The following is a 27,825-nucleotide window of genomic DNA, read 5'->3' on the forward strand; positions in this document are numbered from 1 at the left end:
ACATCCGAGCCTGGTCCTCTTGGTTTCTCCACTCACAAATAATCTGTTACCTGGTCATACTACTACTACTACTAATAATAATAATAAATGGTTTGTATGACAAGTTCCTCAGGAATTAATTCCCACTGGTATTCCTCTGCTGGCTCCGATACTTTAAAATATCCTGAGCAAGTCTTTGTGCTGGTGACTGGAGTTGTAGTATCTGTAATTGCTTCTTGGGTTAAGAGAACAAAGCCTTTTACAAAGGCATGGCTGGAGAAACATTTCTTAAGAGATTCTGTAAACAAAACATCTCCTAAAATTTCCGGGGGGTTATTAATTTGTTGGCTAGAAATATCCCTATTGAAATTATGCCTTAAAACAGTGATTTAGGAAAGAGAGAAGTACTGAATTTTGATAAATCACCATGTGCTATAGTCTCCAGAGAAAAGTGAAAATGCTATCTGGATAAGACTTCAACCTTGTATTTTTCTTACAAATTCCTATGAATTACTAATTCTTAGGAATTCCTCCTGAATTCATCAGTATTATGCTGACAAACTACAGTTAGGCTTCGTGAAATCTTAGTCATTTAATAGCTGAGGAAGGAGTACATTCAACTTCCCACCATGTGATTCACTAGGTAGTAGTTAATAGCAGCACTACTACTATTACTACGATATCAAATCCAGTCCTACGGACATGAGAATGATGCAATACAACTCGAGAAGAAATGAAACAAAAGCTTGGAGAAAAAAAAAATTACAAACTCCAGATTATATATATATATTTTTTTCTTTCCACTACTAAAATTCATATGGAATAAATAGGGAAAAACTTAGGTAACTACCTGAAGCAATGATAAAGCAAAGCAAAAAAAGGTTTTACTAATGCAATGCAATACAGGAACACTAACGCTGGTAAGCATTAAAGTAATCCACACATATTGTCAATGTAAAATCAATAGTTTATTGCCATGCTACAACTTGTTTTTCTTTCCAAATGAAGTTGGCACTGGTAAAGGGGGAAACGTTGTCATAATACATAACACATCTTTTAAAAATGCACATTTGATAAGCTCTCTCAATCATGACAGCTTAAAACAAGTTATTTTTTAAGATTAACGTGGAATGGCATAAAAATACACTCTTTCTGCATAGTATAATATAACTTTTTCATAAAAGAAATACGGAATGTCTGTAAAAACAAATCCATTGAACAGGGCAAATTAATTGAAATTTTATAAACAATTTGGCAATGATACTCCCACTGTTTAGACTTTTTTATATAAAAGAAATAAAAATCTAGAAAGCTACCTTTATACAAAGTTGCTATATTTATGCCTTTAAAGTAGGAAAAAACATTTTATAATGCAAATTAGGACATACAATAATCTTACAATATCATACAATGTAATGACAAGAAAGGAACATACAACATAAGATTTTGGCCTTTGTAGAAATGTGTATTTCTGCATTTAAAAAAATGCAATTGTGGCACACTGGTGACTATTGTATTCTTACTCCTACCAGCCAGCTTTCCTGCTAGAAGTGTAGTCAGCTGTACTGTAAGGGCAGGTCTGCAGTTTCGTTAAAACACAGACAATTTTTCAGGAGACGTAAAGTGATGCAGCAGTGGAATGAGATGTAACTCGCGAAAAAGGCAACGCGCCTGCTGGTTGAAAGACATCTGCATGGGTGAGGGATACCGTACGTACAACACTACTTTCGTTCATACCAGAGCATTTCGTATACATTCAGTTATTAAGTACCAAAGTCTTACAAGTGAGAACATTTGTGTTCGGGATTTGGCAAATTTCAGGGAAAATACAAAGTTAGTACCAAATATATAATATATTATATATAAAATGTGGGTGTATGATATACACACGTATTCTAATGCAAAAAAACTGCATTAATATGGAGTTAAATTTGCTGACATCCATTCCTAAATAACACAAACATTAAAAAATACAGGTGTAATCCTGATCTTTCACACACTTTAGAATCACTTCCTCTTTCATACATAATAGTTAAAGCAATATATATGCAAGTATGACTAAGAAATCAAAATTCACATAGTAATCTGAACTCTGACCACAACAAATAGGATTTTTTTTTTCAGTACACGTAATTAAATATATTTATATTTTTACAGTATTTTTAGACCATTCCTGAAGAACTTGACCAACCAGGTCCTCAGGTGTAACAGAGCTGTTATGTCAGCAGAACTTGATCTTGTAGGAACACATCCAGGGGCCCTCGAAGCCAATACGAACCACTCGTGTGGCTTCAAAGGGTGCTGCATGAGGCCCAAACACTCGCAAGGAAGATTCCCTGGTGACATCAAAGCTCCTACCTCAGACTTCCTTTCCTACTGCCAAAGGGAAGGACGGGAGCACAGGACACACCGACTCCGGGGTCTGGGTTGTTGGCAGGTGGTTGGGAATAACCACGTATGGCACAGCCCCAGCGTCAGCGAGCGGCAAGGTGAGCTTCATGGCACCTTCGTGCTAAGGCTTCTTGTGGAGAGCAGAGGAGCTGCTCCTCCACGCTCATCTCTTGACAGTTCAGTCACCACGGGTCTCAGGCACAAGCTGTGGCTGGGACCCCAAGGCATTAAGTAAGGACTTTGCAGACACAGAGGAAGACGGTCCCTGTTCCAAAGGGCTCGAGCCTATTTCTGAATCATATTTTTACATAATCTCCTTTGTATATACAGATATTTGCTACATAAAATAGAATTACACCAAAGTTATGGATATATCAGAAAACATTGTCACAATATATGTATATTACCACACTAAATAATTACTAAGACTGCAAGAAATTTTTCAAAATGCCCTTTGTGATATATAAAAATAGAGAAATGTCCAACACTTGTTTCATCAACTTTAAAGGTAACTTTGTATCTCATATTCTATCTGTACACCTACACAGTTCCAAACAAAATACTGCGTTAATCTGGAGTAAACACCACATTAGGATAATAACCTCATAAGACACCTGACAGCTTTAGTCACATACCTTACAGCACAATATTACAAGATATAATGTACACATGGTCAGAGTTACAGCTGCGAAGATTTTTTTCTTATTCACTTATCTTGTCCAAAAGAGGAAGCAATTTCTAAAGATTGTGAAAGGACATTAGCTCATGACTTCCCATCTTTTCAATATATGCTATGCAAGAAGGACATCAGCAACCCTGACTCCATCTTAACGCAGTCTTTTGTGGTGGAATTTCTTCTGGATTTTGTTGGTGGTGGTTTTGTTACTTGTTGTGTTTTGATTTTTTTTTCTTTTCTGGAGTGTTTATGAATTTAAAATAAAGATATTGTAAATGAACTTAGACTTATATTGAGTAAATACTGTCAAATATAAATGCCTGAATTGCTACCTCACAGAAAAGATGGGAAAAGATCTTATGATTAAATTCTAAAAACACCTAATTCTATCTGTCAAATTGTGGGACCAAATTTCTTTTGGCTTCTTGGGGGTTACAGGAAAATTTCAGATCTGAGTCCAGTATTAGATCCTACTAAACCAGCTTTATCTTATTTGTAGCCACTAAATAAATTAGTACAGTGCAAAAATTGGATTTTCACCATTGATCCCACCTTACACAAAGAGAATACTGCTTAGAAATAGAGGTCCAAATCAGATACAGCTCATATTATATGCTCAAAGTAGTAACTGAAGTTAATCAGAAATTGCATTTTAAAGTCCCCAACAGTGGAGACAGTCTGCAATATTGCGATTCTGCCTCAGCATGAAGTGGCTATACATAAAACAGATTCTGAGCCAATACACTGTCAAAAATCCAGCAAAAACAACTGCTGGCCTGTCACCTGCAAAAGAGCAGCCCTGTTTTGACATCGTTTTGGACTTTCTATAGCTTAGACCTTTCTGTGGCTCTTTTTAGAATAAATATGCAGAAAAAATATTTCTACAAAAATTTTGTAGACTTTAATAGGAGTAGTGCTTCAAAGCACACCATTACACTTACCACTTACCATATGCAAAACTTACTTATCAGGGGAAAAATGTTACAATTAGAGCTAAAGGTTTCAGAATGACCGTTTTTATATTGTTTTCTAGAGTCACTGACAAAGACCACAAAATTAAAATCAGACTGCCCCTTCATATCAATTTGAGAAAAAATATTCTTGTGATATAACCAATGGATTACATTCTCACCAAATGTATTTCCAGCACAATATTTATTGCCTACTTTTGGTCACTGCTACGTTTTGTGTTTTTTTTTTTGTTTGTTTTTTTTATCAATTCAATTTCCTTCTTAAAAAGATAAGAGTCCAATGTATGTCTTTCACAAATCATTGCACTGAAGGAATATCTATAACTAAAGGCTTTTCTTTGTCCAATATGCTTGTAGCAGCCAATTGCATGCTATGGATGAACGGCAGACCTGAAGACGATGTTGCCATTTTTGCAGGAGCTAGTGTATGGAAACTTAACACATCCCAGTTACTAAAGAAATTTGTTACGTATTTGTTTCTCAGTCTGTACACCTGTGGGTCCAAAATACAAACATGATCAAATACTGTAGTGAGATTTCAGCTGAAAACTGAACTGTAGATTACAGAAGCTAAATCTAAAATCACAACCTTTAAAGAGACTGAACTGAAAAAATATTTACCAAGTCTCAAAGGGTAAAGTGCATTGCAACTACATCTACTTCAAGGGGCATAACATAAAGAAATAAAAAAGAATGCTAAAGATGAGCAGTGCAGGTAACAGGGACTAACCAGTGTGTTTGCAACAAGAAAGCATTATCCCGTCTGTAGAGTAACAGAGGGTTTAAAAAAAAAAAAAAGTCCTAGAAAATATGGTACCAGATTGGTTAATACAATTAAGGCTACAGAAGGTTTTTGCTTAATTCTGCTTGGTGCATATTTCATTTAGAATATTAATAAAAATGCCAAGACTATGCATTCAGAAATCATGGAAGATGAAACCTCAAGATGTTCTGAATTCTGGGGGCCACAGCTAAGAAAAGGGCCGAAATGATGTATCGTGAAACTTGCAACATAAAAAAAGAAAAAATTTACTCAGACCATCTGAGTATCTGAGACTATTCAGGATACATGTATGGGACAGTGCACCAGAACTAAAGGGGGATATGTTTCCTTTAATTCTGGTGAGCCACTTAAGATCTATCCTCTGTTTCTCTATTTATCAATTAAGACTATTATCTCCCTGCCTCACAGGAATGTTTTAAGGGTTCAGTTAACCAGTATTCATGAGACACCTGTACGATACAGATGAGGACCAAATATTTCTAGGCAGCTAGCTAGATCAAACACGTTTACCTCAAAACACATGTTGAAGCATTAGGCTGGCTCGCATGTTTAAGTGAACTTGAATTCATGTTCTTAAACTAAGAACAAGAATCACACCAGTATCATCAGCTGGTAAATATTTTGCAACACCTGGTAATTTCTCTTCAGTACAAGACTTCCTCGGCATAAGGCGAAGCAATGGCAAAGATGTGAAGGAGCATTAACACTGCAGACCTGTAAAGATCTCTACCTACACGGTAGCCTTTACCTCCTTGAGTACCAAGTTCTCCCCACAAGTCAACAAGTCTATCACATGAGTATGCATAGGTTGACAGTGAGATCATTAATGAGTTATTATTATTTGTCTCATTTAAGTTCCTCGTAATGGTCTCAACAACTCCCATCTCTTACTTCTGTACATTCTGTTCTTTGTGCATCTGGTATTTCAGTACCATACAGTCTGTAAAGTTTTTCAGAGTTAAAAGGCTGCCTGATATCCCTTAATCATGTGGCAAGAAACACGGACTTCAGGTGCTACCACTGCTGCCGCTACTAAATTGAGAGAAGCACAGAGAAAACGTTAACAAAGGAACAGGGATACACTCCAATTTAAAAACCTGAAAATATATATATATATTTAATAAAACTTAAATTTAAATATTGCATGAAGACCCTTATTTCTTTTCCAGATCTTCAGATGGCTTTTCTTGCATGTTTTTCCTCACACAGTTCAAGGGTTATTTTTACATCGCACCAGTTCACAAGTGTCAGTTCCTTTGCAATCACAGGCTCAAGAGTAATCTCTTCTGCTGCCAGTACCAAGGTGCACCTGCAATACTGCCAGAATTCTAAAATTATTCAGAGTATAAAAAAAAAAGAAAAAAGTTCTGCTAAGGGTGCATCTGGCGTACTCAAACGACATTCTACCTGGATGTACCTGTAACACTGAGCAGCTATTATTGTAACCAAGTTCACCAACTGCAAAAGAAGTATGTTCATAGATAATACTACCTTCAGATAATTTACTACATCTCTTTCTAAATTAAAGTACACTATCAACTATGGATGCACATTGCTAGAATGTGCAATTTTCTATGAAGAACTATCAAGTCCAGTACCCTGCCTCCCGTGTAACCTGTGTCTGATGCTTTAGAGGAAGACAATGACTGCATAATAAACCTTTCCAGTTGTGCAATAATGCATGCTGCTGGAGAGCTGGGATATTTCCGTCAGGCATAAAAAAAGTAGAACACTGGACAAAGACAAACATTTGACCTTCAAGAGTCTTTCTTTGTCAAACGCAGAGAGTAAGACAAACACATACACAACCCTGAACAATAATTAAAGCTATGTACAAAATTTTGACTCTTAAGACGTTACGGAACAGATAAAAAGAAGCACAAATGCAAAGAAAGGAAGGCACACTGAACTAAGAAATGACAAAAGAGCCTTAATTCGTATAGCCAACCTGTGAATTCCTTCACAAAAAAAAAAACACCCTAATGAGATTAAAATTCTGTCTGATTTCACAGGGAACTTGATATGCCACTTGGAATTCTCTTCTAGCTGAAGTAGCTTAAGGCTGGGATTAGATGTGTTCATAATGTTGATCAACAAACTTCGATGTGACCTCTTAAACATCACACAACTTAAAACTATCGGGAATTAGATGCCTTCTTACCCACGTGGTCTTTGAAAAAAAAAGAAAAACGACAGAAAAGTGTGGTGCTTATATCCCTTGAGATGAACCAATATATCTGGTGTACATCAAACTGAGTGAATTAATGAATTACATACATTTCAGGAGCCACATCAATGAGGAATGAATGCAGATATGTATCTTGAAAGATTAGGTTTACCTGCTAACAAACACACATATCAAGAGGCTTTAAAAACTGTTATAAATGCCATTAATGACTATAGGCACCAGACCAGAATATTTATAAATTCAAAACTGGCATGTCACTCAGACTCTAATCAATTTAAAGAGGCACTGTGAAAGGTGGTGATGCTGCTATGCAGTAATTACTACTACTGTAGAATGAAATAGTGTTACCTAAATGAATACTTGCTCTACATTAATTCCCTTTAGTTAGACAAGTACATGAAATATGCAGAAAAAGTTCTATTAGTCTATAAAAGGCGTTAGTGTTAAGAAATGCAAAGTACTTGCATCTTCAATTTTATAAACTTCACAAAAGGTGCAAATGATTTAATGCTTCCCAGGCTCACATAGGCAGGTCAGTACTGTTATGTCTAGTTTTCCTAGAAGTACCATCATCTCGGGGCAGTGCTTTTTGCAAGCTTGACATAGCAGCAGTTCGTTCAATGTCTATCACAGCATACAGCTCTGTGCGCCTGGTTGGAGTTTGCGGAAGTGGAGTGGTGGGGGTTTTTGGAGTCTGAGGGTTGTCGGAGTCACTACCACCTTCCAAGTCAACCTGTATATAGTTGAGCTGCCTGTGTTCTAAACTTGGACGCCTAATGTCAAAGTTAAAGACTGTGGGGGTACAGTCCCGACGTCGCGTAAATTCTATTTTATGAGCACTTGCTGGTACTGTTACATTCTCCGTATTGACATAATTATGCATTGGATCTAGGTTATTGTGGTAGCCATTCAAAGATGGGGTCTTTGGTCCTAAACTGTCATCTTCATCTCTACTCAGCTTGCGGGCTTCCCAAACAGGAGGCAAGGATGGCAAGTTCTCATAGTTCAACAGCGCAGTTCTCCTCTGAGCAGAGTTGTTAATGTTCTGGGTATCTGAGGTACTGGTTGATGTCAAACGACCTCTTCTGACCCCTGAGGCACTAGGGATTGATAGCCTATTTATATTTTCGTACACCAATTTGTTACCAGATGGCGTTTCTCTACGTTCATCACTGTCGTATCCAGTGTCCCATTCAGTGTTGTTTGTGCTGCTGCCGCTAACTTGGTCTCTCCCAAGTTGCTCCAGTTTCTCTCTTTCCATTAACTGCCTTTGAACAGGTGTTGGTCCTAACACAAACTTGACTCCTTCAGGCTCCAGGAGAACCTGAGCATCTCTGTCATCAGTACAAATCTGATCTTCTTTCACTTTCGTTGTTTCAGTGTTTGAAAGCTTCGATTCCAGTGGCGCATGCACACTTGATCGATTTTTTCTCTCCTCTTGTACCCCAGTAGTGTTGACGTAAGTGTGCACCTGAAAGGAAGAAAAAAAAATTCAAATTCTAGTTGCACATTTTCATTTCTTAATTTCATTCCTTCCCAACTCCCCCCTTTTCTGATCAAAATACCTGAGAACCAAATATCACGATGGCAACTCTTTTGGAGCAAAGCTCCTCTTTCTCACATTTCACTGAGCTGTGCTCAACTTTCTTTTTTGGTTTTGTTGTTGGTTTTGTCAATGTTACTTTAAATAAAATTAGAGGTATTCGAGACAGACAAAATAGTAACATTTACATTTCAAATTAATGATTGTTTTGATTTGATCTTTCATCTCAGTTGTGCTCTAGTTGCTGCTTTCCAGGTTCTATTCAAACTCCGCTCTGGTTTCTTAAACTCAGTTCATTAGCTCACTTGGAGAAATCAGTGAGGCAGAGTTCTGCTTTGATCTCCCTTACCGTGAAAACAACCAACAGTTCCAGATTTGCTTTGGCTTAATTTGCAGCATGGAAGTTACAAAGACAAAGGAAATTTATTGCCCGTTTAAAATCAGGACCACGCCTTCTGTGTACCACTCAACCACTGAGAAGAGAGGTTGGCTCTGCTGGAAGAACAATTCATTCTGTCTTCAGGAACCAACAGTCTTCTAACACCAGAAGCTAAACAAAAACATACACTTCCACGTGACCTGTGGCACTCGGGATTAAAAATAAGCCATTAACACCAGATGCCACCAAGGCAGGGAGGGATACACCACTGGTTTATCCCTCCAAGTTCCCACAGTGGATCAACATGAGGCTGAAAGGGAAAGGCTGCAGTAAAGAATGCCATCTCCACATTTACACTCTGTCTGCACACCCAAATAGCAGAGTATTTGACAGCAGAACTCATCCAGTCTTCACAACTTCAAGCTCTACAAACTGCAGTGCTATTTACAGCTTACTTGACTCCTCGCTGGTTCTTTAAACTGATTTAGTCTGCAGTAACTCCAGCAACAACATCTGGACTCTTCTGTGCTGGCTTCTACCAAATGCCTTCCCAAAAGATTCTACACTGATCTCTGTTTTTGTTACCTTCTCTGGTTTTCAACGCTGTTTCTCATCACACATAACAATCTTCTGAAGCCAGATTACATTTTACTAAATTTGACTAACGTTTTCATCAGCAACAGGAAGGATGAGATAGAACACACCTTCAGAAAGTTTTCAGGTTTTCCCAGATTGGTAGGGATTCCCGCTGAGGAGGATCTCAGCAGCCTGGAGAACTGACCTCACGTAAGCCTCATGGAGCTCAGCAATGCAACCTTAAAGCCCAGAGCCAGGCACGGAATAACACTGACAGTACAGGCTGGGCACCAACTGACTTGAAAACAGCCTTGCAGAAGAGCACCAGGGATCCAGGTTGAAGGTGAGCCAGCAGTGGGCCTTTGCAGCAAGGAATACCAAATGCCAACTGGTTTGTGTCAGTAAAAGCACAGGCAGTAGGTTAAGGAAAGTGGTAATTATCCTCAATTCAGTACTGCTGATACTGAATCTGGAGTAATGGGCTCCGAGTACAGGAAAATCATCATCGTACGGGAGTGAGTCCAGAGGGGCTGGAACAAGCGATATACAAGGAGAAGCTGAGAGAGACAACTCTCTTCAGTCGTAAGAGAAGATTAAGAAGCAATTTAATAGTCACTTTCAACTACTTTTAGACAGTTAAAGAGAAGATAGAGCCAGACCCTTTCTGGAGATGTTCACCAGAAGGATAAGGGGCAATAGACACCAGCTGTAACAGGAAAAAAAGTGATCACATATTAGGGAAAAATGCTTTCAGAATAAAGGTGGTCAAATGCAGGAACACGGCTCAGAGACGCTGCAGGATCGCCTTGCTTGTACTATTCAAAGCACGACAAACAAGGCTCTGTGCAGTCTCTCCTCTAACTTCACAAGCAGACCTAGAGAACTGTAGAGGTTGCTTTTAACCTCATTTTAGTATGATTTGCCAAATAGAAGACTTGCACGTAAATAAGTTTTTGACCAAGATCTCTCATTGTAAAGTCCAACTTAGGTGTTTAAAATTAGCTTCTGAAACTTTTGAAAAGAGCATAGGGAAATATATTTACATACAAATAAAGACATAGTAAGTACAAAAATTTTAAGTAGTTACGCTTCCTCAGTGATCTGTCCTACCAAGCATCATAAAGAGTCAAAACAAGTACTTTTTCTAAGTAGTAGCTCAGGTGTGGTAGAAATACATTATACCTAACTCTGAAAAACTCAAAAATGAAAACACAAGGCTACGGAATTCACAGTGAAAAACCCTGAACTGAAGTTGAGCCTGAATTGGGGGGTGCGTGGGGGAGAATATACCCACTTGTTCCTCTGCTACAAGTAGAGGATGTGTTGATTCTTCACCGACAGAGGGGAGGCGTGCACTTCCGACAGAAGGATGCCTGCTGGAAGGATGTGATGAAGCATCTCCAAAGGATGGGTATCTGGGATAGCCATTAGGTAAACTTTGTGCATTGAACCCAGGAGCTGATTCGAGTAGAAAATAAGCAAAACCATATTAAAATTGAACATTTTACTGTATATGAGTAGTATGTTTTATGTATTTATCTTCAATTTTCACAAGAAGTCAAAATATATAAAACAGTTTAAATATTCACAAGACAATTTTGCTGGGGGAGGTATGGGGGTTAGGGAAAGCAAATTGCCAAGTAGAGCATCCCAGTATTTACTGGGAAACACGTCTGAAAGTAACCACTGAAGTCTAGGTGTATAACCACAGCTTTCTCAATAAACTCCCTGTCCAGCTCCTTTTGCTACCATTAACAACAAATACCCCTTTAAAAAGGGGGGTGGGGAGGGGGGAATGGACAGATGATGACTTCTTTATTTAAGCTTTTGTTTCTCTGAACTCATCAGCAATATGCAATTTCTAGTGTCAGATGTCTTGGTATCTGCCTGGGATTACCTAAAATCTCCCAGCAGTTTTGATAAGACTTCACTCTATCCATCCATACCCACAGCAAAAGATTTCAAGTCCCCTGTAGATGTGATGTTACCATTACCTTTTTCCTAACAAAAAGGTTGGAGCACTGCCTAAAATTAAAATTTCTCAGAAATGCTAAAAGTAAAATATGGTGATGTATAATAAAAAAACTGAATTAAGTATATGGTTAAACAGTGCTCTTGTGCAAAAACTAAGTTCCCAAAGCTTACTCCTTAAAGCTGAAGAACTTGTCTACAAACATTTTGCTCCCAGGACTTGAGATTCTGGAAAGCGAATCCTCAGCAAGCACCTCAAAAGAATTCATTGCTGGTAATTAACCTCCTAGCTGAAAATAGCATTTAATTTGCATTAAATCTTTAAGTAATTTAAAAAAAAAAAAAAAAAGCCTATTTTAAAGCTAAGCACCATATTAAATTCAGGTTTGTCATTTGACAGTATAACCATACTTACTGGTAGGCGTTCGAGGGGTTCTTGGAGCTTCCAACTCAGTTTGATGGTTATTCCTTTCTACTACTGGTTCTTCTACCACATTTATGCTATTATTCTGCATTATCTCTTGCAACATATTAAATAGCTCTTCTGCACGGGCACATTTAAAGGCAAAGATTCCTATAAATACACAAGAAAAAAAATCAAAATCCTTTGTAAGAAATATGCCTTACAATACATATAGCTTTCAGGTAATAAAACTGGAATCCACATAACAAATACCTGTTGAAGAAGCAAAAAAGTTAAGAAATCTTTACTGTAGAGAACACATATAAATACAGCGAGACCCTTTCAAGTGTTTATCTGATAGAATAATTTTCCCATGCACCAGAAGTTAAATTGGAACAGAAAACTGGTTCAGTTAAAACCAAAAGTAAGTTCTGAGTGCTAAATGAGGAATAAAAAAAAAAAACAACACACAAATAGCAAGTTGCGTTTTTGTCTAAGCGGATAAAAAGGGTACCTGTTAAATTAAAAATAATACACTAAATGAAATTACTGTGGTGCTACAAGGTTACATTTCTTAAGCCAGATTTCTGTTAAAGTGCCATAAGAATAAGATACCAGCACAACAGGAAAGAAGGATTCAAACATTGCACAGAAGTTTTTTGTTTTTTTTTAAGAAGATTAAAATAAAAAGCTAGTAAGACAAACTGTGTGAAACAGACAGTAACAAACCAATTGTCTTAGGCTAAAGGATAGACACAGAGCACAAAGTTAGCAGCAATACCGTGTATTTGGAGTGTGTATTGTGCCACTTTGCTTTTAAACAGCAGGGAGCGCCCCAACTTACCCTCACAAGCAAAGTCGCAGCTTTGGATTATTCTTCCATTGAAAGCATGAAGTTAAAGTTGACATGCTTGTTAAACTTGGGTGCAGGTGCTCGTTTTTTAAAATGAGTATCACAGTCTTAAAATTACACTCTTTACTAAAAACTACCTACCTACAATGCTATTTCTGTAAGTGCAATTATGTCAATATGCTGGCAATTACTATCATCACTTTATTTATGGACACAGAACTGAGAAAGATCAGAATTATCAGAAACACTCCGCATGGCAGAAGCTCACAAAACCTAGCTGGGAACAACAAATGAGGAATGATGCTGAGAGGAATGATGATCAACAACTGATATTCGGCTGGTGCAAGCTTCATGCTTGCAACACAGCAGCTGTAGAGCTGCTTCTACTACTTTTACCTAACCAATAATCCAGCTCAAGTACAATAGCCTATATTTAATTTTTCCTGTATTTCCAGAAACTCACACTGGATCCTTAAATCTTTAAACTTTTATTTAAAAAAAAAAAAAAAAAAAAAAAACAACTCCTAGCTGCCTGTGTCCCCTCTCTTTAAAAAAAGTGCTTCCAAATTGCTAATTCTTTAAAATACGAGGCAAGCTGAATTGGCACTAAAAGTGCAAGCAAAAGTAACTTTGTGGAACCTTGATTTTTTATTAAATACAATTGTAATAAATACAATATAATCTGTGCTGTATATAGCACGGAAACAGTAATTCCTCTAATTTTTCTATCCTGAATTATCTATTAGCTGTGCTCCCAAAACATATCTTCAAGGATTTCAATACGTCACACAAACTCTGTGTTTTACCACCAGTGCATTCTGACAATATATCAATATATAACATCTGAGATTAAGTGGAAAACTACAAACAAGAATACTGATTAATTCAATCAGTTGTAGGGCATTATTCAGGATATTCTCAAATGAAAAACTTCTTGGTCGTCTCACCAGCTGAAGATGAAGTTTTGCAACTGTGCCCACAAATACTACTGTAAGTCTCAGGAACAATGCTCCATTGCAAAATGGCAGCAGAGAGAACATTTTTTGCCAATTTCTTTTTTCTCAATATTCACAGTATTTAATATTACGTAAGGAAGGCAAGAAACAAAAGAGGGAAGAAAGGGTTGCTGCTCACACAGTCTGCTTAATCTTCTCTATTTTAAAAAAAAAAAAGGAAATTAGGAGGGAGGTGGGAAGTCAATTAGAGTCAGTGGGAAATCTTGGCTGTGGAAAAGAACCTTCAAAATTGTCTTTTCAATTGAATTTTATTATTATTTATTTTACACATTTAAAAGAAACAGTAAATTAAACCTGCAAAAATCAAAGTGTGTTTTTTTTTCAAAACAAAAGATCATGATTTTCTCCTTAGAAGTCAGAAAATTTAGTTTAATATGCAGTAGACTAACATTTGAAAACATCTCTATTTCTTATTAGCAGCTGAATCAAGAATGCTTTCTTAATTCTTCTTGTAAAATAACTACCTGCCCTTACCTCTGCTTGGACAATGAAGATTGACCAAATTTGTTTATGATCAAGTTCTTTCATGTTCCTGATTTTTTACAGTGAAGTTAAAAAATATTTTGTAATTGCAAATATTGTTATTTATAAAAAAAAAAGAAAAGTAAATGCTAAAAATCTGTAAGAAAATAAAAATGCAACTGAATTTCACAACATACCAATACATAAGAATTTCAAGTACATAGAGCTGCATCATGACAGGAAGATGGAAAATGAGGCGCAGAGCTCAACCAGCACAAGTTGTTGCACCACTGGGGACTGCTGTGGTGAATAGAGATTGAAAAGCCTCTTAGCCAAAGCCAGGGATGACCTGGCAACTGGAAAGGTAGCTGTCTTTCTGATTAAAGCCACACAGAAAGTAAGCATAGCTGGATCTGCATTCTGAATATAAAAATTTGTAAAAATTTGAGAATGATGTCCTTGAAATAAATTGGCGGTGTTTGTTTCAGGAAGAGAATGAAACAAGTGTGTTAGTGAAGACCACAAGTGGGTACGGACGTAAAAATAGTGAAAACTCTGAATTCTGAGAAGATTCCCCCATAGTTCCAGGTTTCACCACCCTTCCTTGAAAGTCAAATCAACCTCTGAGATGGCAGAATTTCCCTGTCAAAACCACTCTCTGAGTTGACCAGAACTATCAACGCATACAGCCACAGAATACTCTAGATCAAAATCTATAAGCAACTCAAACCCTCTTTTTGCCATAAGAACATCCAACTTACTTTTTTCCAGAACCTGCATTCATATATAAAACTACATCTTTTATAACCCTTGCCAAAGGTCAAGGAAGTACACATTAAATAAATTAATAAACAAATCTCCCAACATCAAATTACTTTCTAAACATCTTTGTGTACAAAAATTCCACATACCTTGTCCAGTTTGACACCTTCGACCACTTTCAAAAGAGAAAAGATTTGAGTCATAGCCATAGCGACGGAGACAGAGGTAGTGCCATTTTACAGAGTCCCTTTTGCGGGTGTACAAAATTAGTTCTGTATCTGTAAGTTCCATTATGCCAGAACCCAGCTCATTACCATCATCATCCACGTTAATAACCTGCAAAAAGGAAGTTCAACAGCATCAGGTAAGCATTCTTTTGAGCACCAGTACTACTACTGTGATCTTAATGTTTCACTAATGCACTCCCATCTGCTCCATCATAGGTGTTATGATCCTTGAGGTAAAAGTTTAAAAAAACCTCACCAAACCAGTTCCTTTGCTCCTCCAGCCCAGAATTAAATTAATACATATTTAACAGCAGTGAGTGAGACTAAATAACATCATTGCAAAATCCGTGGTGATATTTAAAATAAGAGATTTGTAAGTTTAATGATTTTTTAAAACTGACTGTATGTACATATTCTAGTATTTCCACATAGATAAGGCATACCTCAGATAATGAAATCGTTCAGAGCACTGTTTCAAAAAAGATTATTTGCTTTGTCATATAACCCCACTTACAGTTGGGAAAAGGAATGAAAAAGGAGACGGGGCTCTAAGATAAAGCTACCTTCACATACCTGTAGGGCCTTGCACTGTGCTGAATTGCCAGACTGGTCTGGATTTTTTTTTTCCTGCCTTTTTAATGTCAACAAATAATTCAAATACCCTGTGGTTATCTTGTGTGAAAACATGATGCATATAAAGCTTACACTCTTATTCCTTCTGCCTTTACACCAGTTGGAGGTCTTCTGCATCCCTTAAGGAATCCTGACATGTATTTTCCCCCAGATGCGTTTTATCTCACAACGCTGCTTTCAGTGGGATTCCTTCTTACTCAATAAAAAGTCTACAAAAAGAGCTTCCCTATGGTATCAATTAATGTTACTCCTTAAAGAGCCGTTTTCAACTTGAAAACTAGTCATTTAAAAAGAATTAAGAATAGTTTCATCTGCCACTGAAGCCTATGCCAAATGTCTTCATTTTGCAAACTACATTCTTTCATCTTCTCCCCCCTGCTGCTCAATCAGAGACCCACACGAACAATAGAGAGATGCTACGAGGAGAAAAGGAGGAACTAGCTGCAAAAAGCTAAGTCAAACGCATCAAAAGCAAGAACACAAAAATATTTTATCCTTCAGCTCTTTGTACTGATAATATTAAATATTTCCAGAATTTCCCATGGTTTTCAAGCTCATTTCAGGGTTGCCCTCAGGCAGTGCATGAATCATTTTTCACTATGGAAGCGTTGCATTCCTTTGCCAGCTCACGGAGACAGTTTGGAGCACAGAAGCAGAGCTGAGCTGCGCGACTACGCAAAGGTATGTTTACTTAAAGGCACTGACTTCAGCAGCTTCACGTTAAGCACAGGAACAAGTGTTCACAAGCTTATAAATTCCAGGGGTATAAGGGACAGAAGCACGTATAAAAATGAAGTTTATTCAAGTGAAGGAAAAAAAGTTCTCCAAAATGATATAATCAACAGTGATCCTCAACTAAAATCAGCGGTCCTAACGTCTTCCATTGCTGACCCCACCTCCAGGTTCATAGCCACAGCTCTCCAGCAGGTCTTCCATTATGCCTGTGACCCCCTCATATGGTCCCAAACCTCCCAGAGGTAACAGCATTTAATTGGGCCCCCAGCTGAAACTGGGACAGACCAAAATCATGGGGCTGCTTCTCCCACCTGAAGATCGAAACTGTCATGACAAAACCCAGCCTAAAGAATTCCTGTCACTGCCAGTAAGAAAGGAGTCTCAAGGGGAAAAAAAAGAGAAACCTGCAGCCAGACACCTGCAGGTCTGTAATGGTTTAACCGTTGGGTAATTCTCTCCCTATTTTCGTTTAAGTATTTTCCATCACAGACTTACCCCGCAAGAAAACAACAAAATAGTTCACAGCATACCACACCAGGTGCTTACCTTAAACTTGTTTCGATGGTTATCTGGGACAGTTTCTTTATCTGGACAGCTACAACAGCTACCCATGACTTCTTTAGAAGACCATGTGATCTCTAAATTAAAAAGAAAAAAGCAAATCACAACCAAACACGGTGATCACTTAGTTGAAGTAAAAATAGAGCATCATCAACACAACAACACAATTCAAATTTCTGCCTGGATTACAAATTTTCATGATTAATTTTGCAGTCAGAAATAATAAAAAATAATATCTAAGAGCTGTGTTAAATTTGGCATTGAGAAGTGACTGCACAAAGCCCTGGAAGACCTACCAACAATTCCACTCGATGTCACTACCAAACAGACCCACTGAACTTGATTGAGCCTCTCACCTTAGTTCCTGTAGTAGCATTTGAGGGAAATAAAAAAAGAAAGGAAAAGAACAAATGCATTGGTTGCAATTCTCTCTCCTAAACCAAGGTCTTTATGGAAGGCACTACCTGGATCCCAGCTCCACCTAAACGAGCACTCTCCAGCCTGCTGCTGAGCACAGCCCTGGCTGACTCCCGTCCCAGCCCAGGGCTGCAGGTTACCAGGCAGAGGCAACACAAAGAGCCCGCAGGGCAATCCTGAAAAGCTGCCCTGCTTTGGGCAGCTCCAGCGCCCACGTTCAATAGGGGGTGGAGGCACGCGGGGCCTGGAGGCAGCCCTCTGCTCAGCTTCTGTGCTCACAGTCTGAAGCACTTCCCATGTAGCAAAGGACATACAACTAACGAAAGGCAAGGGAAACAACGCTCCATGATCAACACAAATATTTTGAAACTAACTTAAAATTCGTATCATGTTACCTTTGGATTAAATTATGTTATGCAGCTTACTTACTTGTTAAAAACAACATAATAACTCAACTAACTCCATGGCTAAATTAAGAAAAAAAAATATTTTATATTCTTGGTATTTTAACTGAAAAAAATAATGTATGTATGGTAAAGCTTTCACAGAGCAATAAGATAAAAGTGTTACAGAACCAAGCCTCACAACTTTCTTCTCCTACCACCTCACTACAGATCAATCTTAAACTCTTAAGAAGGTCAGATAAAAGGAAACTTATCCATTTGCACAAGCTGTATATTGGATAAGAACTCAAATTTCCACTACACAAATGAAAAGTGGGTCAAAATCTTGGAAGAGAGCTAGTAAGCAACAACAGGTATGGCATTTGGAGTCAAGCAGAAGCAGGGCAGAACTTCTTCTGACAGAATGGGAAAATCAGACTGCATCTTCGGAAAACTGGGCCTCACTTTCTAGCCAGGCATTTGTGTTAGAGTGCAACAGTAGTATCCACTTCGCACTTCAGCCTGCTGAAAAATAAGGTGCAAGGCATACCGTGAAGTTCAGCTAACTATGCTGGACCAGACAGGCCACGCAAAAGCGATATTGCTACCCTAGAGACTGCAGACGTCTGTCAGTGGCCACCAAAACCCTGCAGAGGTGAAATGAAGAACTTAACAGAAAGGCTGACAACGTGGCTTAGATTAATCCAGTAACAAAGAGGCAGACAGCCTGACGTTGTCAAAACTCAATGGATTCTCTGATGTCATTCCTGGCCATAGTGTAAAAACGTGCATTAATTTGCCAGAGCTTTTTTCCCAACCCAACAGCGAACTAGGTTGTTGTTTGCTTCTACTACAACAGAAAGAAGCTGTGCTACACACAACTGGTTGGTTGTTCTTGCACAGTGAAGAGAAGCCTTCAATTTTCTTAATCAGTCCAATCAACCTCTCAATTACAGACTGCTTCCAACAGTCTCCATACAGGTATCTTGTTATTAGACTAACTACTCATTTCTTTGCTGAAGCCTTCTGCCCGTTCTGTTCAGAAAGGAAGATACAGAACATCTTCTAGAACTAGTTTCCTACCCTGGCACCCCACTTTGCCTCACTACGTAGATGTTCAGATGTTGGTCTTGTCACTTGATTGACAATGCCCAATTTATTCTGAGATTACACTGCTAAAAGGAGCAACGTGTGAAACAGCTGCAGTGCAGATTAACAACGAATGCAATATAAATTTGCAGCAAAGGTTTTCAAGTTCTGGTCTCTACAGCACTAAATTGCCAAACAGAAGCATTTACTAGCCTTCAAGCACAGATGCTCCCACTTAATAAAGCCCAGTCTTCAGTTTCCTCAAAACCTTATGAGAAAGTGGAAATAGAACTAAATAGCAGCACACTGTGACAGTAACGTGACATCCTTTGCACTCACCATAAAGGTAAATCAATAGTAAACTGAATAGACAATAAAAAAAATTAACTGCAAAGTAGTTTGGGAGAAGTATATAGAGTGGCAAATAAAAAGATGTAGTACGTGAAGAAGCTACTATGTCTCAAGAAAGACAAAGAAAAGGGATGTAATCAACATTAATCGTAGACACTTGTTATTTCATATCTAATATTTTAATATTAATATTTTGGAATACCGAGAACCATCATGCTTCTTCAAAGCTGAGATGGGAACTAAGGCAATGAGGAAGAAACGAAACAAGCAGGGAGCCGACATTGTTCACATCACTCACCTAGATTTGGCCATTAATATTCCCAGCCTCTGTTGCGGCATCAGGGGTTCTGTCATACTTCAAAGTGTCATGCTGTCTTGTCACAGAACTAAGCATTTGACCTAGAACTAGAAAAGTACATAAAAAAATATTTGTTTGTTTGTATGTTTTCTTGTTTTCAAGACACCAGTTAGTAAACCATCAGAAATACACGTGGCCCTTTTATTTTGGCGTCATTACTTCAAGTGAGGTCTCCACGGTTAGGCTGCCTCTTACAGGGAACCTCAGACCCAGCCTCATCTCTTCGAGCTCCCCGAGCATTTCCATGGCCTACCTGGCAATGTTATCTCCCGTTACCCTCAGCACATGCCGAAACAAACAAACAGAGGCAGATTCACAATTTACTCCGCTCAAGTCCCTCTTGCTCATCCTACTGACCATACACATATGCCACCTATAACACATCGCCCTTTCTTTGCATCCCTCATGGCTCTTGCTCCACGGCATTCACCATAAATGGCTTGCTTTCACTTTTACTTTTTGCCTGGGTTACCCTCGTACCGGCTGCTGCCCTCTCGCATTTACCCTTGAAAGCTCCACGGCTGCTGCCACCAGGCTGGCGGCTGGCAGCCTCCATCCTCTGTTTGGAAAACTGCTGAAAAACTCTTCGCGTTTTCTTTGACACTGCTTCTTCAGCCAACGAGAAGGGCTAAATTCTCAAAAAAACACGTTATTTAGCCACTTTCTTACCAGCCTTTCAGGGTGTCTGTGCAAACCACTGCAACCTCTGCCTTACAGTTCAATGAAAAGCATTTTCAGAAGCTAAAGCACCTTTCTTTTTTTGCACAGCATCAAATGTAACGTAGTCCCAAGCTCACCCCTGGTCCTGGCATCACAGTAACATGATAACTTATGGGAATGAGTTCCAAAATTGTAGAGGTTCAGAAAGTAATTGGACAGACGCAAGGAAGAAAAATCAATAAATATCTCCGTAACGAGCTTTTAAACTCAAGGATGTCCCATTGGGCTCAAAGAGTCTCTGAGCTGCAGATTCTGGGAAGGGCATTAAGGAACGACCATAAAACACTGGTTATTGTTATTCCCTTCCCTATCTATTTCCTACTGACTACTGTAAGAAGCAGGATACTGGACTGATTACTTCAGTCTGACACAAAAAAGCTCTTCTCAGCTGGCGGAAAAGGATGACAAGGACTGAGCATAAATTTTTAAGTACATCGGTCACACAACATTAAAAAAGAAATAGTCTACTACTTGTATTTAAATTGAAACTAAGGCGTAGATTCCACAAAGGCGCGGAAGGACCTTTCTGGACTGCTCTATGGACACGGCTATTTGCATATACACCACACGGGTTCTCTCCTGTGCTCAAATGGTATTTAGGATCAGGAACTTGCAACCAGTCACGTACCCTTCATATAATTTATTTGCCCTTTAGCCACAAGCCTTCTTGGTCTTAGCCAAAACTGTAAGCAATTGTGTATTCAAGATCAATCCCCGTGCAACACACACAGGCTCTGTGTCTGTGATGGCCCTACCCAATCTGTTCGAGTACACACAGATTTGTAGGTGAGGTCAGATTTTTGTTGACTTTAGCACATCAAACCAGCTCAGCAGAGAGATCAGCAGGTACCTGAGCCAGCTGGGGACAGGATAACAAGGGGATGACCTCTGCCAGTGCTCAGAAAACCCAGCCCTTTCACTAATACTTCACTTAGTTTAACAAATTAACCTGCTCGAACTTTCAGGAAGGGAGAGAAAACAAAGAAAGCAAACAAAAAAAAATTACCCACTATCTCTGGTGGACTGTGTTATCTGTCAAATCTTGTAGGTAGTCGTAAGAATTATATAGAAAACAAACAAAAAATCACATGCAAATCACACTAATGCAGGTGTCTGCGGTGATATTTACCCTGGTATTTTACTAGCAGAGTTTTAAAGCCTTCCCGTGGTTCGACTACGTACAGTAGCCTACCCTGCTTTGGTTACACAGGAATTCTTAAATGGCCCAAATGCAGCTTTTAATGGGTAAATGAAAGCACACAGACTTAGAGCACCTACCTTCTTTTAAATGTAAAGCAATACCAGAACTCTCCAGCAAGTTGTTTTCAATTACGAGCTGGGTTTTGCTTAAGAGTTATTTACTCAATTTGGGATTTTCTTAAATCTTCCCAGATTGCAAAATATTTACGCGAACTTCCACACGCGAGGAGAAGTAGGCATTTTTGGTCACAACCGTAAAAGTTAATCTTCTCAGTTATGTCTACAATGTCAGGCTTGGGAGCTGTAATTTCCCCTTCACGAAGCATCAGCGGCCACGGGGTGCAGTCATGCAAGGACGGAGAAGGGGCAGGAGAGGATTTTGGGCTTCTTCCCAGCACATCCATCAGCGCATCATGAGGCAAAAATGCCAGGGAAGACAAAGCAAGACCTGCGCTTATTTACATTTACGAACAGGAGGGAAAATTAGGAACTGCCACAAATCCGGTATGACTTATTAATTGGATTAGTACGGTAAGGCACATCTTTTCCTTCATAGAATAAGCAGACAGTCAGAAACCCTGAAAATTTGAGTAACACTGGCGTTTCAGCAGCCTGTCCTGGGCCGGGAAGGGTCTGAACAACGTGTGCGTTCCCCTTGTGACCTGAAAGCCCCGTGGATCAGCAGCAACCTCCCTCCTCGTGCTCAGGCGGACTGGGAGCCCCACTAAAGTCAGCTGAGTAAAAACCCCGAAGCACAGTGCACTTCAGAAGAGGCAGGGAGAAGCGAAGGCTGGAAACCCATCTCTTGGGTGTGTTTTCTTCCAAGCGGCCTCCCAAAGCCCCAAGCTGCCACGCTGCCAGGCCCTCTGCGTCTCGCTCTCAGCCCCATCGCGTTCCCCATCACCCAACTGGGAAGCCAGTGCCTACTTCTTATATCTTAAAGCATCAGTATCCATTATTTTCAAAGACTGTTTCTCATTTGGTCTATACAATTTTATTTATTGATTGCTTTATTTTTAATCCCAGCAACTACAACACAGAACACCCCTGTGCTTCTACGTGTATTTCTTACTCGGATTTCAAATGCTTGCTTAAAAAGGCAGAGTAAAAACAAAATATATATTATCAAACTCTCTACATTTAACATCAGTGTTGGTGTTATGACAAAAGCAAACGAAAGTACTGCAAGTTTAGGAGGCATATGGAAACTGCAAACTCATTCAGAGATGGATGGATCGCCATCAGGGGCACTTCACCTTTTTTGTTAATTTCTGTCACAAATTCTCTTTAGCATGCTAAGTAGAATAATATTTTTCAAATCCTTAATTATTTTTAAAACATGAAAGAGCACATGAATTGATGATGCTGCCATGCCTGGCTTCACATGTGTTTTTTCCTCAATAACAATGCAGGGATGAAACCCTCATAGCCCAAACTCTGCTGATTCCTACAGCATTTCCCCAAATGTGTCCCGCAACCACTGCAAGTGTTAGCCATGGTTTAACTCCACTTGAAACAAGCTGGCCAGCACCACCGCTAAAATCATGACAATTCAGACAGCTCAGAAATTAAGTCTAAGATTTTTTCCAGCTGCACCAGCATCATGACACTCGAACGCTTCAGAGCTGCGGAACCCCAGGCTTCTCACAGCTGTTTGCTGTCAAGAACAAACAGAAAGGCTACATTCAATCTGAAGTTTCATTACCACGCTCTTAAAAATACAATTTATATGAATGGTTTTCAACACCTGCTTCTTTCTTAACTCTGTAATTAATGCTCGGATCAATCGAGTAAACAAAAAGAAAAAAAAAAATGGGATATTAGGTGTACTTGACAGCCTCAGCATAAACCCTGAAGTTTTTTGAGAGGCTCAACAGTGGGAGGGGAGCAGAGGGAACATGAAACGTACGGGCTGTCTTCTGCACCAAGCCGAGGAAGGTTTCAATTTCATAGCTGACTTCTGGGAAATAAATTCAAGCTATTTTTTGGGGGACAGTTGAATGACAAACATTTATTATAAAAAATGTCAGATATTTTCAAATTCAGTTTTCTTTTTCTTTTAGCTGCAGCATTTTGTTCACAAATTTTTCTCTATTTAAAGTTACCTGCCAAATAATCGTAACAGTGACCAAACAGGAGATGAACCTCCTGCCATTTGGGGTTCTTTATGGTTTTTAAAAGTTGAAGTTATCTAGGGTTATCAGACACATCTTAAGAAAAGAACACGGTAACTTAGAAGTAAGTATTTTGCTGAAACCAGTGTTTATGGGAGCAAAAAAGTTTAGAAATGTGGCTACTGTTTTCTCCTGAAATTAAGAATCCCGAAAGAACAGACCCCACAAGCTATTTCTAACTCAAATTCTCCCATGCTTTGACTTATATTTGCCACGTAGAAGATAAGAAAGGGATTTTTTTTAACTTACGCCTGACTTTCTGTCCTACGGTGATCAGTGCCAGGCATTTTTCGTCACAAAGTGCTCTCGTTGCAAGAACGACTGGCACCAGACCACACACCAGAAATACAGAAGTTCGCCTGAAGACCTCCCAAAACCGTGCCCTTCACGGAAACCGTGACCTTGCCGAGAAAATAACCTGTGTGAAGCAGAACAAGTGGTAGCGAAGAGCCGAAGGTCCTCCTCTCACCCCTCTTCGCTTTCCCCCAGGTAGGAGGAAGCAGCCTGAAACTAAAGCAGCAACTGGGATGCAACTGAATGCTTTTCTTTCTGAAACCCCATCAAGTCTCCACGAAGACAGAAACGAAGCCTGGTGAATTTGCAGCTTACAGGTAGAATTTGCTCTCTGCAGAGAGCTGGCCCAAGCCCAGAGGGGCTCTTTCTGCTGCTGCCTTCAAGTTCAGGAATTGACACAACTGATGGCAACAAATTATTTGTACCCATGTAAAAATACGTGCAAATTGCTCAGGATTAAGGAAAACTCCCCCTTCTCCCTTCCTCCAAGCATGTTAATATTGTCACCTCTCATAAAACTCCTTAAAAATTGACCATTGTACTTCTCCAGCTATTAAGATACCTAACACTTACAACCACACTGCAGAACAGACCCATTACATTTCTAGCATTTCGCTGTTCTAGACTATTTAATTTTTAATTTTAAAAGTATCTAACTCAAGTGGGAGAAAAAAATAAAAAAGGAAATTCTGTACTGCAGATAGTGCAAAGAAAAGCCTAGGGAGGATGGAGAAAATACTTTTATTACTTTTTTTTAAACACCCCACCAGATTCACCCTTTATTTTAGGTTGCTGACCTGAATGCTGTTAAATCAGTGCCTCCACCTGAGGCTGAGCTCTTTCCCCAGGACCTGGGGACATTCCAGACAAGCAACCCCATTTTGGTGCAGTTTGGTAACTGGCTTCACGCAAAAACCACACCGCCTTAACGCTGATTTCTCTTGAAAAAAGTTAGATTTTTAATCTTTTCCATGACCTCGAGTATATGGAAACAAAATCAGTGTCAAACGTTTAAGGACACGGACCGCTCTCTGCAAGTCATTTTCCATCTTTCTCCCCATCCCTCATGTTTCCTGTCTTATTTTTCCTTTCAAATCTTTTTACAGAGTGATCCTAAATATGAATTCATTTAATTTCAGATTTGACATCCTTTGTGCTTCGCAGTTTCCACCCTTGCATACCACGTCCAGTATTGCTTGGTGTTTAATTACATCTGGCATTTAGCCTGTGAACAGTGAATTTTTGCCATGCAAACACACAAGCAGCGAGCACAGAATGAAATTTGAAGCAGCCTCTTTCCCAAGCTCCTTCGTGAAGAATACCGAGGACTGGCTTATGTCAAGGAGGAAAAACATGCTTCAAAAGATAATGCACAAGCTGTGGATTAAATCCTATTTAAAACACTCCCAAATAATGGCAGAAGTAGCACTACCTTTACTTGCCCAAACGTTTTCTGACAGAACCTGAAGCTTACACGCTCGGCTCCTTGGAAAGCCAGCACCACCACCCAACTTCTGTTCTTCTGCTTGCCCTGGGATGAGCCATGCAGCAAGCAACCTGCCCCTTCCCGGAGCTCATTCCAGCGCATCTTCCTCTTCTTTTCTGCTCTCACAACTGCAAATACCTGAGGAAAACACAGTCGAGTCCCTACGGACACATTAGGATAGGCAATTTGCCCAGCTCAGAGCTTCAGAGCAATGTTGATGCTGATGGTTATCCTAAAGCATCGACCAGTTCCACCGGGATACTGTCACCCGGAGATTAAGCACAAGCTGAAAGTACAAACCTTTTCAGGGTTTACTCAGACAATTTCTAAGTAACTCAGCACATCCTGTGCTCGCTGAGACATCGCTGCAGCAGAACTGTTTTAATTTTTCTGCACAAAGCAAATTTTTCATCAAAGGCGACGGCGCTGAAGACAGCAGGCAGACTAACAAAGAGAGAAACCAACCTACCATGCAGGCAACCTGCTGCTGAGTAAGACAACAATTGTTTTATCACCATTTGACTCCTTGGTGGCTGAAGTGGCACTGCCATCGGTCTACTGCAGTTCTGCTGACGGCCGAACGCTGCCCATCTCCCAGCTGGGCAGCACGACAGATTACATGGGTATCTGATTTATCTGATGTGGCGAGCCCTGCGTCTTCAGAGTCGTGATGTAATCCACGGTGGCAAATTCTATATGATTTCAGAAGCCTGGTATCCTACTTAAGACTTAAAATAGCCCATACTATGACCTTCTGTTTGTTTTGGCTAGCCTATATTGGCTACCACGAAGCCAAGTTCTTTCAATTGGAAAACAAAACTTCGGTTTCTGGAACACGGGACTCCCACGTACCAGACCTCACATGCACAGAAGAGATGCAGCACCAAAATAAAGTGTTCGCCCTGAACTAGTAATTACTGGCTGTGGGCAGCTCCGAGAGGCTTGTTCTCCCCATGGTCCTATTCCCTTTGTAATTATTTGGGGAAAAAATAGAAGATTTCTGTACATCAGCAAAGACTGACTAATTCGCTTTAATGCCTGAAGACAGAGCAGATGTAAGAGGTGCCAGAGCTGGAATATTCTCCCATGGAAACAGAGTGCTTCGAAGGGATACGTGTGCTCAGCAGGACTGGAGGAAACCTCCCTTGCCTCCTCACCTCCCCACACACGCTGCCGTCCTTCGCATCAACTCCTCTTTCAGATCCTGGCCTGACGTACCAACGCCTCGGCCCCATGCTGTGAACATATTTTGGAGAGCTGGTGTTAAGGTCAGACACAATCCTCACCCTTCTTCCACTTGGCAGCGATGGTTAAGAAAATTAAGACTGAAGCCACGTCAGTGCCATAAGGCTGAAAGGCAGCAGTGCTCCCTAACAGAAGTAGTGGCAGGAAGAAAAAAGCAGCAGTGCTAGCAGACCATCACAGAGCTAAAAACTACAATAAAAGGAGATCCAAGAAGAAACTACATGTGCTGAGAAATAGTTTGGTGCCACTGGCTGCAATTACAGAAAACAGACAACGAACGGCAGAGGTGAAGCTGCTGAATCCAATTTACAACTTTATTTATGCTAACAGGTGGAGCTTTACCCCAAGATTTTTATTAAATGAGCATGCTGTCAGGCTTATGATTAAATCCAGTATTAAACGTACGCTCCTTTTCTCTCACTAGCCCTTTCCAAGATTTAAAAAAAAAAAAAAAGAAATTGGCAAAACCCAAGCTAAACTGCCAGCCTCCTGGCTCCTGTGAAAACAAAATTATCTCAACCACACGCAAGCTTCGGCACACCAGCCCACAGCTTCTGCGCACCGTCCTCCGAGCCCTCCTGGCAGCAGCATCCCTCTCCAGGCAGCTCCAGCAGAAGAGATCCGGCCCCTTCCCTTCCCTTCCCTTCCCTTCCCTTCCCTTCCCTTCCCTTCCCTTCCCTTCCCTTCCCTTCCCTTCCCTTCCCTTCCCAGATTTGCACAGGTGGCTTTCAGACCATCACATCTCAAGTGATATTTCTGTTTTGCTGCACAGGTTTGGGGGAGGTTTTTGGTGTATCTGGATTCAAACTAATTATCGTAAAACAATGACCCAAACCCATTTAAAATAAAAAGAAGCAAGAAAACATATACAAGAAAAGCAATTTAAAAAAAAAAAAAAAAAAAAAAAAACGAAATGTTCCCAAACAGTCTGCCTTGACAATGACCTGCCAACTATCTTGAAGAGCTGTTACGTAAAATTTGGAAATTGCATGTTGGTA

The 27,825-nt window shown here is 39.6% G+C and overlaps 1 protein-coding gene across 1 annotated transcript in view; it reads right to left on the reverse strand.

Moving 5' to 3' along the window:
• Positions 1–4,764: 4,764 nt before the first annotated feature.
• The window catches only part of FRS2 (fibroblast growth factor receptor substrate 2), a 47,605-nt gene continuing 24,544 nt past the window's right edge, over positions 4,765–27,825 (reverse strand). The window contains exons 2-7 of the mRNA XM_084287550.1: positions 19,649–19,755; positions 17,096–17,187; positions 15,104–15,290; positions 11,874–12,032; positions 10,782–10,945; positions 4,765–8,460 (exon numbers count right to left, since the gene is read on the reverse strand). Of these exons, the coding sequence (XP_084143676.1) occupies positions 7,510–8,460; positions 10,782–10,945; positions 11,874–12,032; positions 15,104–15,290; positions 17,096–17,161 (1,527 nt within the window). The 5' untranslated portion in view covers positions 17,162–17,187; positions 19,649–19,755 and the 3' untranslated portion in view covers positions 4,765–7,509. The remainder of the gene's footprint in view (positions 8,461–10,781; positions 10,946–11,873; positions 12,033–15,103; positions 15,291–17,095; positions 17,188–19,648; positions 19,756–27,825) is intronic.

The sequence above is a fragment of the Netta rufina genome, assembly GCF_964035555.1.
Source record: "Netta rufina genome assembly, chromosome: 1".
NCBI classification, from domain to species: domain Eukaryota; kingdom Metazoa; phylum Chordata; class Aves; order Anseriformes; family Anatidae; genus Netta; species Netta rufina.